Raw genomic sequence first — 17516 nt, 5'->3', positions numbered from 1 at the left:
AGGAAAAGGTTAGACGGTAAAAATTTACTGATTTATAAAAACACACATGCAAATATACCAAATATTTTCATCTGGCAGAATATAGGTAGCAATCAATTTACAACCATAATTGGAACCAAAATTTCTTTTGTACTGCAGTTGTTAAGTGAACCATGCAGTTATTAAGTGAATCAGACTTTCACTTGTTGGAAATCAGCTGGAAAGAACGCAAATGGCGATCATGTGACCCTGAGGGGCTGCAACTGTCATGAATATATGCCAGCTGCCAGGCATATGCATTTCGATCACATGACCATAGTGCAATGGTCAGAACTATGAGGACTGGTTATACTTTCTTTATTCAGTGCTTTTATAACTTTGAACAGTCACTAAGTGAATGTTTATATAAACCAAGGACTGCTTGTAGCAGTTTGAATCAGTTCAGTAATCTTTAATCCTCAATCCAACATACTTTTGCAGTAGTATTGGGAAGACACATTAGATGAGAGTTAATTTACTTTAGAAATGTATTCCAAAGTAGATGATTTAAGATAATTGTTCATTGGGTGAGGCATTCTTGCCTTCATTTAGCAAGATTTAATGGAAACCTGGGTGGCTATAATATGGCCTCCCTTTTCCCCATTAAATCCTGAGGGAAATCCCATGAGGGAACTTTTTTCATAAAACCTTTGCAATGATGGTGCTATTATAACAACTGGGGCAGGAGAATTCCTGTTCATAAGAAATGACTAAATAATTCCTCTCCTAAAAAAAAATGAAGATTTTTTTTTAAAGAAAACCACTTCTATTTTGGTTTGTTGGATATCATACACAGAGATATCTGCGGGGGGAAATGATATCACATAAGTCATGATGTCATCATGCAAATAGCATGATTATTGATTTGCATCAGAGGTGTCATGTGACTGGTGCCAATTACATAATGGTGTCATTTGCACAATACAACATGCCACATGTGCTGTTCTGGTTTTTGTTGTAGATTCTAAGCAATGCCTTATAATCATACTTACTCCTGGTAGAAAAGTAAAGAAGTTGTACTTCTGGTTGTTGATGACATTGCGTGGATATCTCTGATCCCTCTTTTCGGGATGGCCAAGCCAGACGGTTCGAGGCCTGGGGTCTCTTCTTCCACAACATCTTAGGCATTCACAGCATCTGTAGAAAAAACAAAATTTAAAACCTTACTCCTTCAAGAAAAGCAAAACAATGCCAGCTTGTTCAACCAAAGGTTGCACTTTTCCTCCATTGTTCCTGACAAAACAATAAGCCAGGATTCTAGATGCAAGCATTAAGAACAAATGACAATTAAGCTAGGCTTTCTAAGCCAACAACAAACAATGGTTTCAAATTGTAATTTGGGATTCCCTTCCCTAATCATATTTTTCTCTTTTAGTTCTCAGAACAAATTGTTTCTCTATATCAGGGCTGTCAAACTCCTGGCCCACAGGCCAGATGCATCGCACGCTGGCCATGCCCTCGCCTGGTTTAGCGAAGGGGGAAAAAAGTCCCGATACATCACGTGATGCCACCGTGACAACATGAGTTTGACACCCCTGCTCTACATTATATCAACTAATATAAGATCCATGTTGTATCTTATATTTAGCTGATCAGCAGAATAAAGTTCAGCCACGGCAGTTTTTTTCAGCTCTTTAGCACTGAGTTAGAACAAACTGAATCTATTTGTGTAATTTTTTAGATGCATCTTTTAAAGCAGAGAACTCTAACTCCAATTGGCACAAGAGATGCATGAGTACCAGCTCATCAACCCAAGGGCTGACACACTGCCGCTTTTTCATAAATCGATTGGAAAATCTTGAGTGAGTCAGAAATGAAGAAAGTGAGTATCACATGATACCATTAATATACTGAATCAATGCATGAGTGACTGTGAATAGTGCTTCCAAATCCAGAAAGGGATGCAATTGTTGCACAAAATCAAATTATGCAAAAGCCCTCCTGGACGCAACAGTCACCTGCGTTTTAAGCAGCCTCTGTGAGTCCAGGATGTTCCCCAGAAGTGTGCGCTGGTCTCAAACAGCAATCCCATCAGGATCAAAGGTGAAAATGTCTCAGACCTCAGGGGCTCAAATAACCATAGCAGTGGAATTTTATCAGGATGGAGCCCAAGTCCATTCCTCGCCATACTGATCACTTCACTTCTAGTGCATCAGATTTCTGAAACCTTTTGTTTTATTTTTATTTATAAAATGTTAATCTGCTTTTCATTGTTTAAAACACCCTGAAGAGAGATTTTGAAATGCCTCTTCATTAAAAATTGAGCAAAACAATTGAATCCAGGATGTTCAGTTCTTGACTGAACTTTTGAAAGAAAAATGCAATAAATTATGGATTTCTTCAATGAAATGTACTGTAATGTTTATACAACATTCTGAAACACCAACTAGCCAAATACATTTTTTAGCCCTTTTTACTGTGCAAAACCAATCTTGGTTGCTTCTGGTTTAATGTCATGTGAACCAGCCAGTTGTGTTTACTGAGTAAATAAGGTTTACATTAACCATGAGTAAGCAATCATACACAGGCTGTCTAGTTCATGGAAACAATCATGGGAGCAGCTTTAACACCATGTCATCTAAGGCTATTGTAATCCAGTAAGTAATTAATCATTAGACACTAGATTCAAAGTAAGCAAAAGACCACAATTTACAAACCATAAAATCTGAAGTAAAACAACACACTTAGCCATCGTAGGGCTTATTTGGATTTGGTTGCATTTGTGAGAATGGAATATATGCATGCCTTGAAACTCCTGGGATGACTTTTCACTTTGTTATGACTGCTTAATGATTCTTTATTAGAAACGTAAAAAAAAAAATACTCTGAAAGAAAGCATACCAAACTTATTCCATTCTATTGTCAATCAATCAATCTTACTGACTCCATGAGGCCACCAGGAAGTAAGATCCATTACCTTTTTAATCTTTCAACCTTTCTTTTGTTTAATTTGGAGCCGGCCCTCCTCATTCCATGTTTAAATATGTAGCTGCTGTTCTTAGCAAAAAAGTTGCAGATGTACTTGAGATGTCAGACAAATGTGTTAAAGAGGCACAAATACTCTACAATCTCCAAGACCTATTTCTCCAGCCCTTGGAATTCCCTCTTAATTATGCCACTGAATTTCAATTCAAGCTGAACAGTCACACTGGTTTAGTACTTGGATGGGAAATCCCAGGGCAGCTTGCTAAGACTGGAATTTGAAAAACATATTTGGAGAAGGTGGCAGAAGTCTATTCAATGAATTGAAGGACACTTTAAAAATGTAAGGCAGGGAATGTATTAAAAACTTAAGCAAGTACTTAAAATAGGCTTAACTTTATTTTTTAAGAAAGATAAAGAAATGTGCTCTCCCCCACTAATAAGAGATTTTTTAAAAAAGAATCCTGGTACAATTTTGGATGAACATCCCACTGACAGAAACCATCTGTTTCAACCAAAGAATTACAAAACATAATGACAGAATAACAAGAGTTGGGAAGGACCGTGGTGGTCTTCTAGTCCAATCCCCTGCTCAGGCAAGAAGCCCCATGCCCTAAGGGGGTAACATGATTGCAGTATTCCAATATTAAAGGGGTTGCCACAAATAAAGGGGGCAACCGACTTTCCAAAGCCCCAGAAACAATGAAAGAAAGAAACAACGGGTGGAAACTAATCAAGAAGAGAAGCAACCTAGAAGGAGTAATTTCCTGGTTGTGAGAGCAATTAAACCAGTGGAACAGCTTGCTTTTAGAAGGTGTGGGTGCTCCATTACTGGAGACTTTTAAGAAAAAACTGGACAACCACTTGGTATAGGTCTCCTGCTTGAGCAGGGCTTGAACTAGATTAGAAGATCTCCAAGTTCCCTTCCATCTCTGGTATTCTGTTCTGCTTTGGATAGGCAGATTAGATGAAAGTAAACCTAATAAAGTTAGGAATGCACAAATTTATGCTGTATTCATTTATTTCCATTTCCTTAGTTTTTACTCAACAGAATAATCATGTAAGTTACTAGTACAATCAGAAGTAAATAAATAAAAACTAACATAAATTAAAATGGACTCATAAAACCCTCACATTATGGCGCTGTGGTTAGAGTGCAGTACTGCAAGCTACTTCTGCAGCCAGCTGCCTACAATTTGGCAGTTCAAATCCCGCCAGGCTCAAGGTTGACTCATCCTTCCATCCTTCCAAGGTGGGTAAAATGAGGACCCAGATTGTTGGGGACAATATGCTGACTCTGTAAACCGCTTAGAGAGGGCTGTAAAGCACTATAAAGTGGTATATAAGTCTAAGTGCTATTGATATTATTCACAGTCTTATTAGAATACCCAACTTTTCACTTTGCCTTTGCAGCTATGCATTTAACAAAGCTATCTGCAAACAAAAGGAATTCAAATTAATATCCATACTGGAAACATTTTTTTTCAAGCCAATTTCAAGCTGTTGATTTGTTAATGCCTCTGTGCTGCATTCAGTGACTTTCACACTTGCCTGTTACTTTCCTGGCCAGTGATTTTTCCTAGTGCCTAAAGCTATCTTTTCTCTTGATGATTGCAGGGAAAATTGTGAAATTGGATATTTGTTCTCTTATTGCATGCTGTGACTTCTGCAGTGTTGACAACTGCTCCTTTTCAAATCTAAGGGTTTCACAACCTCATACGTTTTTTTTTCAGCAAAAAACCTAACTTGCTTCCACTTTTATTTTTAATATTTTTTTCTGAAATAGTATACAAGCGATATTGCAACAGAAGAACGAAGTATGCTGCTTCATAAGTACAGTTTTAAGTGTCTCTTATACATCTGAGTGAGTCAGCAGTTAAAAACCACATAGGAATTTCAAAGCAAGAATATCTTACATAAACAGTTTATTCTAAATTATAAGGACCAGCATACTATCCTGCACAGAATCCCATGTTGTCCTTGAAGCATCCCTCCTCCCTCTTTATTTTTCTGAAGAAAAATTCTGTGTAATTCAAAATTCTGCATGATACTCAATAACATAAATTAGATTAAGATGAGCTGGAGTAAATTCCATTTGCTACTATGTCAAGGCAATTCTATTGATATTTTTTTTTTCTATTAAATTTCTTCTGAATTTTCTTCCCATAAACTAACATGCCTGAATCACTCTGGTATTTGCTCAAACTGAGGGCAATGATTCAAAGAGTTTTATAATGAATAATAGAGTTGCTACGGAGTAACCATGGCTCTCATTTTATTTGTTTATTTGACTAAAATGTTTATAGATGGATATAATTTCAAAGGAATACAAAAGTGAGTGTACTTTGTTGCTCTGCTTGTACTGATAAAACTGTAGAAACCAGTTGGAGCAGTGCCTTCAAACCACACTTTAAGATATGGGTAGGGAACGATAGTAGCCCTTTTATGATCTGAGGACTTCAACTCCCAGAATTCCTGTGCCAGCCATGCTACCAGCTGCATGACTGGCTCAGGAATTCTGGGAGTTGAAGTCCACAAGTCATAAAAGGGGCCATCATTCCCACCTCTGCTTTAAGAAATTTAAGAGTGAATATTCTTCAATACAGGTTCAATACAAATCTCATTTGGGATGGGTGGATTTAATCTATGAGTGGTCCACTTATTAATGGAATTTTTTAAAATTAATCTGGCAATATTTAGAATTCACACAAGGACTTTCCTTAATAGTAAACTTAAAGGTTCTAAGGGTTTTATAATTCTAAATTAACGGGTTCCGTTAATCAAATATTGTATCATAACTTACCATGATTTTTTCCTGTTCATACTTTACAGTAGAATGAAACAAATAATACAAATCTTAGGCACACACCAATTCCCAAATTCTTAGTTGATCCACAGATCTCTTCCAAAATCAGCGGCGATAACAATTATGTATTTGTATGTATATTGTGTTAAATAAATATGTGTTTAACTCAACATACACACACACACACACACACACACACACACACACAGAGAGAGAGAGAGAGAGAGAGAGAGAGAGAGAGAATGTTTATGTCAACTAAAAAGATACTCCTTTGGTCTTTTTAGCTGCTTAGGGATTTGTTGGAGCCCTGACAGTTTAAATATGTAAATGCAGCAGAGCGTATGAAGCCAAACTGCAATACTGGGGGGCTGAAACATCAGGTCTAACCTGACATTTCATGTTCCTTCAACTTATTATTTTTTAATTTATTTCTCTCCTCATTTAATGATTGCCTTTTTTAGTGACCATTTGCAGTTACAATGCTGATGGAAGAGTAAACTTTGTGATTGATTCTTGCATTTATAACCTTCACAAGTCTGTAAAACAAAGGAGAACTGAAGTAAGATTGTAAGCACAGTCCTGATTTCATTTAGCTTCTGAGTTGCTGGTCCCAATTATGGTTGCTAAATGAGGACAGACTGTTCTCATCTTAGCTATGTTTTATTTTCTTTTTGAATTTCTTTAGTATTCCTCAGTTTCTGCAGTCAGTATTAACTTGCCTTAAAAGAAAATAGTGGGATAGGTAATTTTAATTAGGAAGCATTCGAAAGAAGCAAAAGCTTAAAGATCTATATTTATATCACATCTCTGTCTGTCTGTCCGTCCATCTGTCCATTTATCACTATCTCTATCTCTATCTGAGGCAATTCTGCTGAAAGCAAAAAATGAACAAAGCCCTCACGTGTAGAGGCTCCCACTCATCAATTAAATATTCTCCACTAAACCTTTAACATTTACTCAATACTAAAGTCAATACTTAAATACCTCAATACTTAGAAGAAAAATTATTTCTCCTTAAGGAATTATTTAACACTTTCAACTGTAAGTTTTCCCTATGAAATTGCAAGCTGCAGAACAGGAAATTGGTTGAGGAGTGTCAATCAACCAGCAAGGTAGTTTTGTTCTTGTTTTCCCTTTTAAATTAAACGTCACATTTCTTGATTTCTATTTCACCGCTTGCAAATAAGTATAAAAGAAATCTTATCTCATTAAAAAAAAATCTAAAGGGTTCCCCCTTTCCCCCAGAGAAGCAGCAGCTGTAAAAATCTACCGGGTTGTAAGGAATAAGCTAGGAAATGTTAGCTTAGTTTAAATAAGAACTATTTCATCCAGTAGCAGAAAGATTAACTGACACAAGAGACATTTTCAGACATCCTGTTGAGAACAAATCCAACTTGATTTCCATGTAAGGTCAATACTTTCTAAACTAAATATTTTAACAGGAAATTGTCAATGAAAGGCAAGAGATTAAATACCGCTGTTTCCTTCTTCCACGATCCCATTTGTAATATTTTTATATGGGATAAACCAGCGGATTTGAATTTTCAGTTTTAAAAAAGTTAAGGCTGCTTCAGGCAATAATAAAAGAGGAAATAAGACAGAATGGGGTGGCTGCTTTTAGAATAGGGACAATGAATCTCTAGTGTTGGTGCATCTGATCCACAGGTCTCATGAAGAGCCATTCTTCTACCCCAGATTTCCACAAAGAGACAGAGAGAGAGAGAGAGAGATACTCCCAAAGTCACCCAGCTGGCATTGTGCTTAAATTGGGACTAGAACTCATCGTCTCCTGGTTTCTATCCTGATGCTTTAACCACTATGCCAAATTGGCTGTCTAGTCCTGAAAGCTGGATCTACAATACAGGAAAGAATTACAAGACCCCTGAAAGGAAGTTATTGAGCCACGGTGGTGCAGTGGTTAGAGTGCAGACTACTTCTGCTGACTGCTGACTGACTGCAATTTGGCAGTTCAAATCTCACCAGGCTCAAGGTTAACTCAGCCTTCCATCCAAGGGTGGGATTCTACCAGTTCGCGCCTATTTTCTAGAACCAGTTGTTAACATTCTAAGCAGTTCAGAGAACCGGTTGTTAAAAGAAATTACTGGCCTAATCCTGTAAGGAAGGCTGGAAGGAAACATTCTGGTGTTGCTTACAGAAACTGCCTCTCTGTTAACCCTTATTACATTCTTGGCAGGACTAGACTTCCTGTCTCAGGAACGTCTCTGGAGTTTTTCCCCCCTCCTTTGGTGATACTTTGCTTGTGTGGAGAGACCATTCAAAGTTACAGTGGCACTGAAGAAAGTGACATGACCATTTTTCACACTTACGACTGTTGCAGCATCCCCACAGTCATGAGAGGCCAGGTGAGGAGATGCGTGCCTCGATGTGAGTGATATTGAGTTGGCCACACCCAGCCAATAACATGACCACCAAGCCATGTCCACCCAGTCACATGACTACCAAGCCACGCCCACCACCTAAGCCATGCCCACAGAACCAGTTGTTAAAAATATGAATCCCACCCTTGCTTCCATCCTTCCGAGGTGGGTAAAATGAAGACCCAGATTCTTGAGGGCAACATGCTGACTCTGTAAAACCGCATAGAGAGGGCTGTAAAGCACTATAAAGTGGTATATGAGTCTAAGTTGCTATTATTCAGCCACTAACACAGAGAATGTATCGATTTTCATAACTGAATATTCTGTCCTTGAACATGACTTTTGTGTGATGGCTCTAATACTTAATACTACCTTTTGGAAAAACTTAAAACTCATTTTTTTTTCAAGTGTTTATATGACAAGATGCAAATACTGGTACATTGTCCTTCTCCTTTCCACTAATCTACATTCTCCATTTTAGGAATTAATGGAAGATCAATAACGTCAGCAGTAATGTTAGAATATAACTTCTGCTTTGACACTTAATGTGCTGTTTGCCTGCATTCTTTGTTTTATCTATGCTTAGCAAAGATGACTCTATTGTTAAAACACCAACAAACTGTATTTATTAAATGAGCACTAAACTTTGTCAGAATTGCCAGAAGATCCCAGATGAACTAATTCAGCTCATCAGAATTCTAGATTTTTAAATATGATAGTAACACAGTTCAAAGAGGCTGGGCTCCTTCTAAGAGCTCCCTGAATCTACTCATCCTCTTCAACAGTACAACTTGCCACCAGACAATGATATGGAAGAGGTGTACAAAATACCACTGACAGTTTGCACTGTCAAGTAAGTGTTTACAAGGAGAAAAAAAAAAGAAAACAATGACAAGACTGAAAGAGATACCTGGATAGAAGGTCAATACATTGAAGGAGAGGAACATTTCACAGTACCTGTTATAACAATAAATCTTAATTTTACAAACACTTAACCCCATATTCAGGAACCTGCTTCTTGACAGAAGTCTTATAAATGGGTCACTGTTAGAGTGGCTTTTTTATGCAGATGAGAAGACACACTTTATTATGTCTATGAATAAGCAGATCTGCCTCCTACATAGGAGGCAAGATCTATATATACTGTAGGTATATACTGTCTACTTTCAGGTTTAAATTCTAGGCCTTCTCTTGTTTTTTCATGTCAATGAATTCTTGGCTAATGTCTTCCTCATCTTGAGACTCTAGTAACTGTTTATATATGGTTTTCTCTAGTCTGAGAACTCCTTTCCCATCTCACCGGCTACAATCCTAAAATATTTTTTCTTTCTTTCTTTCTTTCTTTCTTTCTTTCTTTCTTTCTTTCTTTCTTTCTTTCTTCTTTCTTTCTTTCTTTCTTTCTTTCTTTCTTTCTTTCTTTCTTTCTTTCTTCCTTCCTTCCTTCCTTCCTTCCTTCCTTCCTTCCTTCCTTCCTTCTTTCTTTTTTTCTTTCTTTTGCCATCCATCTTACCACAAGGTAACTCTAGGTGGCTTATAATCATAAAAGATAAAAATTGTATACACTAACAACAGTAGTTAATATAAAGCCAAACACTATGATCCAATTAAAGATGGGTTTAGCTCCATTACTGTGTTTTGAAACAAAAAAAAAAAAAACAATATAGGGCACCGAGTCCAACTTTCTATTCAATCAATGTAATAATCAGACATTTAAAGACAGATATCCTATCTTGCTTCATTCATCTTTTCTTGAGGCTAAACACAATTATTTTCATTTATCCTAGGGGTGTCAAACTCAAGGCCCATGAGGCTGCCCTGGAAACAGCAAATGACACCCCCGCCCCGCTCTGTTTTTGCTGGCAGAATAAACTAAAAGCAAAACAAAACAAAAAGAGAAATGTTTCCCCTTTTGCATTTGAGAATCCAAGAAGGGACAGGAATCGAGAAAGGGAAAGAGGACAGACAAAGAAGAAGAAAAAAGGAAAAAAATGGGAAGAAAGCAATGAAGGAAAAAGAAGGAAAGAGGGGATGGAAGAAGAAAGGAGAATGAAGAGGGAAGGAAAAAGAAGGGAAAGGAAGGGAAGGAAGGAAGGAAGGAAGGAAGGAAGGAAGGAAGGAAGGAAGGAAGGAAGGAAGGAAGGAAGGAAGGAAGGAAGATTATAATGAGAGGGAGGGAGGGTCTCAGGGAGGTTTGCCTTAGCACTTAGCCACCACAGGTGTCCCCAACATGAGTGATGTTGAGCTGGTTATGCCCACGCCCACCCCACCACACCCATCCCAGCCCCCTTCCCCAAAGTCAAACACAACCCTGATTTGGCCCTCAATGAAATCGAGTTTTACACCACTGATCTATCTAGTTTGTGGTCATCTTGGTTGCCCTTCCTTGTACTTGACATGAACTTAAGAAGAGACCCATGAATGCTTAATGAAGAATGCTGCAGAGCAGACATATTACTTCTCATTATTTGGAAATTATTCTTCTATTGATGTGACTGAACATTATCTGCTTGTGTCTGCTACTGTTCTCATGGCTGAAACATATTCACCTGTTGATCAATTTGAGGTTCCTTATCACACATACTGTTATGGAGGCACAAACCGTTTTATCATGCTGATTTGATCTAGTTTCTCCCTAAATGAAGAACTTTGCATCTATTAAATGTCATTCTTTTTTTCCTCAACCCACTTCTCTAATTCCATCAAGACTGATTTTTAGTTTTTTTCTTCTAAAATATTAGCTACCATTCCCCAATATTATATATCCAGATTTCAATTCCCATTAGCCCCTTATCAAAGGCATGTGGGATTTAGACTCCAAAAATATTTGGAGGCCACTATAAGGCCCAATTCTTCAGTTAAGGAAAAAATCAGAGAAATTTCTCCCAAATAAGCCACAGTATTCACCATGAACAGGAAAGGCTAAATACACAATTACAGAGTAGCAATTAATTCTTGCTCAACTGTGTTCCTTTAACATCATGCATGTAATAATAGAAGCTGAACTGTGAAGAATAATCTGTCTTCAGACTCCTGCCAATATGATTTAAATTTAATGACATTTCCATTATTGCTGGAATGGTACACTATGGGTGTCAAAGAAAAAGCATTAAAACAATAATGGGTAGCATAAGTTTAAAGGACAATGAATCTGTACGTTTCTGGAATATTAGTGCCCAAACAACATGGAGCAGTACCTGTCTATTGGAGTAGCATTTCCTCAGAGATTCAGATGGCTCTAACAATACTACCCATCTTCAAGCATGCCCTAAAAAAAAACCTGATTTCCCCCCCAGGTCTTAGATTAGGGAATTTGGTGGCACAGTGGTTAGAATGCAGTACTGCAGGCCACCTCTGCTAACTACTGGCTGTCTGCAATTTGGCAGTTCAAATCTCACCAGGCTCAAGGTTGACTCAGTCTTCCATCCTTCCAAGGTGGGTAAATTGAGGACCCAAACTGTTGGGGACAATAAGCTGACTCTGTAAACAGCTTAGAGAGAGATGTAAAGCACTATAAAGCGGTATATAAGTCTAAGTGCTATTGTTATTATGGGATACAACATAACTACAATGGCATAACCAGGGTACCAGGATATCTTAAGTACTTGCTGGAGAGGAAGAAGCTCAGTCTTTCTACCATTCACAGTGGCTCCAATAGCAAATAGTAAATCTTTTGTGGCTCCAACAGCAAATCTTTTAAAAATCATGCTTACTAAACAATTTTGACCTCCCCATTTCAATAGAAGATAATAAATGTTGCCCAGTGAGCTACCACATGGATGACTGGAATACAAACTAATATGGAGAACAAATTGCTGCTGTCCATTGAACAGCTATGTCCTCTGGTGAATTCATATACAGGTGTATTATCTACACTTAAACCTAAGCTACATCAATGACCCCTATGCTACCCCGATTTGTGTGTTGAAGGGGAAGCCTGAGCCACATTATTTCTTGTGTATGAGGTTTAAGATTGACATAAACCAATGGTGGCTAATGTTTTAGGGCTCCTGTGATGAAAATTGCACATGCCAGCACCGAGTAGGCAATGCACACGGCCCCTCCACGCCCCCTGTGCATGCACATATGATTCCTACCCCGCTTGCCACTGCGCTTGCGTGCACCTCCCAACTGATTTTTGGGCCTTTTTCGGCCTCCCAGAGGCTCGAGGGAAGTCGCTGCAGCTTTTGGAGGCCGGTCACTTCTGGTATTTCTGGAAATACAGGAAGTGACAAAACAGGCCTGTTTTTCAGCCTCCAAAGGCTGCAGAGGCTTCCCTCGAGCCTCTGGGAGACTGAAAAAGGCCTGAAAATCAGCTGGGAGGCACGCACATGTACAGTGAGGTAAGTTTGCCTGGCTCTCACATGCCCATACAAATGCCCTGCGTGCCACCTGTTCGCCATCATGGACATAAACTGTCTACTTGTTTCTACCAATCATTCAGCACTTATTCCCAGGCTTGCTTACTTATCATTATATGGAAATTTAAAAGTAACTCTCCTTGACAAGGGTGTTGCTCAGATAATCAAGTATTAATTTAGCAAGTCAGAATATGCATTACTTTCATGCACCTCTAAGAAACCTCTTTGAGCAGGAAGAAAAAAAGTTGATGTTTACCACAGCTTCCTGTTAATAACTAGGGTGGGACTACTTGACATACTGCCTTGTTTTAAAGTTGACTTCTGCATCTTAGATTATAAAGATCATGCTTCCAGGCAGCTTCCTGATTTATTTTACCTCTTGAATATGTGAAGAAGACCTTGCACAGGTCACAGTGCTAATGCTCTTTTGGTTTACTGAACCAGAATTTGATTATTCAAACACAGACACTTTCATATGCACAGACAGAGAAGAGATTCCTTATATAATTCCCAGGAAAATGGAGAAATGCAGCAGAACTGGAGATAAGATCTGGAGATCAGAGCCAAAAATGATGAACATATATTTAAATATTTCCAACAGGTATGAATCAAGTTTTCATAAGTGTTTTACAAAAAGACAAGTCTGTTTAAATATGTCTGATTCCCTTTTCCTCAGGGAAAAGATTTTGTATGCCTTTCTATATGCTGTGATATATATTTCATATTTTCTTTTTTAAAATCATTGATGGAGGGTTGATTTATCTTCTCTAATTGAAGCAGATGCTTTCTTTCCTTACAAGTGAAATTTAGCCTGAATATAAACCATGGAAAGATTGATACTGATAACACTATGTTCCTACAGCTTTAACAGCAGAAACATATGTAGAACATTAGCCGAGATACAATAGTGTTGGTAAAAAGTCACAATGACATCAACGTGAGTCATGATGTCATTGCACAGATTACAAAATGGCGAGATGATGTCTGTTGCCCATACATAAGCCATGTCATTGCATGACGATGATATCATCACACACACACACACTTTCCTCCTCTAATGTCTGTTTGTAGGAGGGGGAAGTGAGATTCAGATGAGATTCTGCCGAAATGTTGCTACAACTTTAAAAGCACAACTACAATGACGTGGGAAAATACCCGAACAAAGCTGAATGCCATACATGTAAGTACCCGCGAAAACTTAAGAAAACAAATATATATATATATATATCTGTTTTAAATGTATGTCAAATAAATGTTTTTTTCTAGAATAATTTTTTTTTAAAAAAAAGAAGAAACAAGGAAAAAATGAAGGCATTGAATTATGTTTAACCTCAAGAGGATAAAAAGCAACATGAAAGCTCTCTTCAAATACTTAAAAGGCTGTCACATTTTGTGTTTTTACTTTTTACCCTTCCTTCTCACTCTCCCAGGAAACATTTGCTGTTGGACAAATTGAACATTGCAAAAAACGAGATACTCTTTTAGCTTTCAAATGAGCTTAGCAAATAATGTATTTTAAATATTCATATGCCAGGCTTCAAAACTTATAATACAGCTTGCAACTGCTGAAAATACTGAAAAAAAGTACTTCCCCTTAGGTCAAAAAGATGTCACATCTTGATACAAACAATACATCTAAGGCTATTTGCCATTAATGTTATCTGCCTTGAAGATTTTAGGAAATGCTAGTAAACAACATCCTTAGAAGAATTAACTGGCTATTGTCCCCTACTGCCAACAAGTCATCTTTAACTAGCCTGCTATGTCTGCTATAAAATCTCTAACACAAAGAAATTAGCGATAACAGGTTTCAAAGAAACAATAAAATACAAAGTAACATAAAGGGGAAAAGGGGGAGGGATAAAAGCGAAAACTTAAAAAGTAACACACCCAAACACTAAAACATACAAAAAGTGACTTCTGACTCTTTTCAGTGCAGAGAAAATTATAAAACCTCTGAGTTTAATAATATCAACACCTAAACACTTTTAAAATATTAATAACTAGTATTTGAAAACACAATATTCAAATACCCTCAATCAGTGTAATCTAACATATAAAAAGCCTATAACAATGAATTATTGTAAATTATACCAAAATGGGTAAAAAAAAAAAAAACTAAAAGGAGCAAGTCAAGTCCATATCTCGATGGACTGTTTACTAAGATGAAACATGGATAATGAAATTTTAAGATGTGCATATGCTGACAGAAAGAGAGATGATATGTCAGCGTAATTACATTTGTTGAAAGAAGTGAAAATGGCTGTGTATAAGAGTATGCTTGAACCTACCTTGTTATATGGAAGTAAGGTTGGGTATGTCAGAAAAAAACCATAAGGGTTGAATGAAAGTGAGAATTAACACGTTGTTAAATAAGAGATGGGATTTAGCAAGAAAAATGGGTGTTAATGGAATATGAATACATAAGTGATTGAATATCATAAAAGAAGTCTAGCGAAATGGATTGGTAAAATAAAGAAACATGTATGAAAAAGCACTGCATTGGTGCAGAGGAAGGAGAAGAAAGTTGTGGCTATATGAAGATGATGACATTCTCAAAAAGTAAGAAATCTGAAGAAAAAAGTGGATATACAGAATTAGTATATGGACATGGGTGAAACAAGGATGGGTTACAAGAAATGGAGAGCTACCATGAACGGTATTGGTTATAATTTCTTCTCTTTTATTTATCCCATGCCTTCCATATTCCACACACTAGGTTTTTTTGGGGGGGGTTATTATAGTTATTCCTCTTTTACACTCAGTACAACTTTGGATATTCCAAAATGGAACAGTGTGATGGGTTACAGTAGCTCAGTTACAAAGGCAGCACAGTTTGAAATGGATTGTATTCAGTAGAATGGTTGCCAAATTACTCAATTTTGAAAACAGAATTCTAGAGGGGAAAGCAGATGTTTAGGCTACTGAACTAGAGAAAATCCAACCCTTTGCTCAGTCAAAGCTGAAATCAAGATAAAGCTTCTACCACATTTTTTCTGTCCATCCTCAGTTTTAAAAAGGCAAGCTCATCATTTTCTAGGCAAGAACTTTTCTGTTAGGAAGCTTTTCTTAACTCTCATTCATCAGGGTATATAATGGCTTTTTTGAGGGAACACAGGGGTCGGGGTAGGGTACATATCATACAGGTGAAACTCGAAAAATTAGAATATCGTGCAAAAGTTCATTTATTTCAGTAATGCAACTTAAAAGGTGAAACTAATATATGAGATAGACCCATTACATGCCAAGCAAGATAGTTCAAGCTGTGATGTGTCATAATTGAGATGATTATGGCTTACAGCTCATGAAAACCCCAAATCCACAACCTCAGAAAATTAGAATATTACATGCAATCAATAAAACAAGGATTGTACATAGAACAATATTGGACCTTTGAAAAGTATAACCATGCATATGTACTCAGTACTTGGTTTGGGCCCCTTTTGCACCAATTACTGCCTCAATGTGGTGTGGCATGGAAGCTATCAGCCTGTGGCACTGCTGAGGTCTTATGGAAGACCAGGATGCTTCAATAGCGGCCTTCAGCTCTTCTGCATTGTTCGGTCTCATGTCTCTCATCTTTCTCTTGGCAATGCCCCATAGATTCTCTGTGGGGTTCAGGTCAGGCGAGTTTGCTGGCCAATCAAGCACAGTAATCCCACGGTCATTGAACCAGGTTTTGGTGCTTTTGGCAGTGTGGGCAGGTGCCAAGTCCTGCTGGAAAATGAAGTCAGCATCCCCATAAAGCTCGACTGCAGAAGGAAGCATGAAGTGCTCCAAAATCTCCTGGTAGACGGCGGCGTTGACCCTGAACTTAATGAAGCACAGTGGACCAACACCAGCAGATGACATGGCTCCCCAAATCAACACAGACTGTGGAAACTTCACACTGGACTTCATCTTGCAGTGTGTGCCTCTCCATTCTTCCTCCAGACTCTGGGTCCTTGGTTTCCAAATGATATGCAAAAGTTGCTCTCATCAGAAAAGAGGACTTTGGACCACTGAGCAACAGACCAGGTGTGTTTTTCTTTAGCCCAGATAAGACTCTTCTGATGTTGTTTGTTGTTCAGGAGCGGCTTGACAAGAGGAATACAACATTTGAAGCCCATGTCCAGGATCCGTCTGTGTGTGGTGGCTCTTGATGCACTGACTCCAGCCTCAGTTCACTCCTTGTGAAAGTCCCCAACACTTTTGAATGGCCTTTACCTGACAATCCTTTCCAGGCTGTGGTCATCCCTGCTGCTTGTGCACCTTTTTCTTCCACACTTTTCCCTTCCACATAACTTTTTATTAATGTGCTTTGATACAGCACTTTGGGAACATCCAACTTCTTTTGCAATTACCATTTGAGGCTTTCCCTCCTTATGGAGGGTGTCAATGATGGTTTTCTGCACAACTGTCAGGTCAGCAGTCTTTCCCATGATTGTGCTTCCTACTGAACTGGACTGAGAGACCATTTAAAGGCTCAGGAACCCTTTACAGGTGTTATGGCTTTATTAGCTGATTAGAGTGGGACACTTTGAGCCTAGAATATTGATCCTTTTCACAATATTCTAATTTTCTGAGATTGTAGAATTGGGATTTTCATGTGCTGTAAGCCATAATCATCTCAATTATGACAAATCACAGCTTGAACTATCTTGCTTTGCATGTAATGAGTCTATCTCATATATTAGTTTCACCTTTTAAATTGCATTACGGAAATAAATGAACTTTTGCACAATATTCTAATTTTTTGAGTTTCACCTGTATGTCCCTCAGTGAGCTGATCATTGCACTGATGAAATATGACTAGCTAGATCCAGCTCTAGCATAAGGAATCTTATCATGGATCCTTCTTGGGTTACATACAAAATCTACACACACACACACACACACACACACACACACACTGACGTTTTCATTCAATCGGTTTCATACAGATTGGATTGTTTGCTTTACTTCTAGTAAAGTTACCAGTTTCCTTTACAGTTGTAGGCTTTTCCCCCCATACTTTCCAAACACATTCCATCTCTCAATAAAGAAAATGCAGTT

General features: G+C 37.9%; 1 protein-coding gene across 1 annotated transcript in view; it reads right to left on the bottom strand.

Annotated features, from left to right (window-relative positions):
- The window catches only part of ATP9A (ATPase phospholipid transporting 9A), a 102376-nt gene that overhangs the window by 67153 nt on the left and 17707 nt on the right, over nt 1–17516 (bottom strand). Inside the window, exon 2 of the mRNA XM_026664965.2 lies at nt 1011–1155. Within this exon, the coding sequence (XP_026520750.1) occupies nt 1011–1155 (145 nt within the window). The remainder of the gene's footprint in view (nt 1–1010; nt 1156–17516) is intronic.

The sequence above is a fragment of the Notechis scutatus genome, chromosome 3, assembly GCF_049901735.1.
Source record: "Notechis scutatus isolate UNSWTSFEM ecotype Mainland chromosome 3, rNotScu1.2, whole genome shotgun sequence".
Classification (NCBI taxonomy): Eukaryota; Metazoa; Chordata; class Lepidosauria; order Squamata; family Elapidae; genus Notechis; species Notechis scutatus.
The sequence above is the reverse complement of the archived record's forward strand: the minus strand, read 5'-3'. Positions and strand labels throughout refer to the sequence as shown.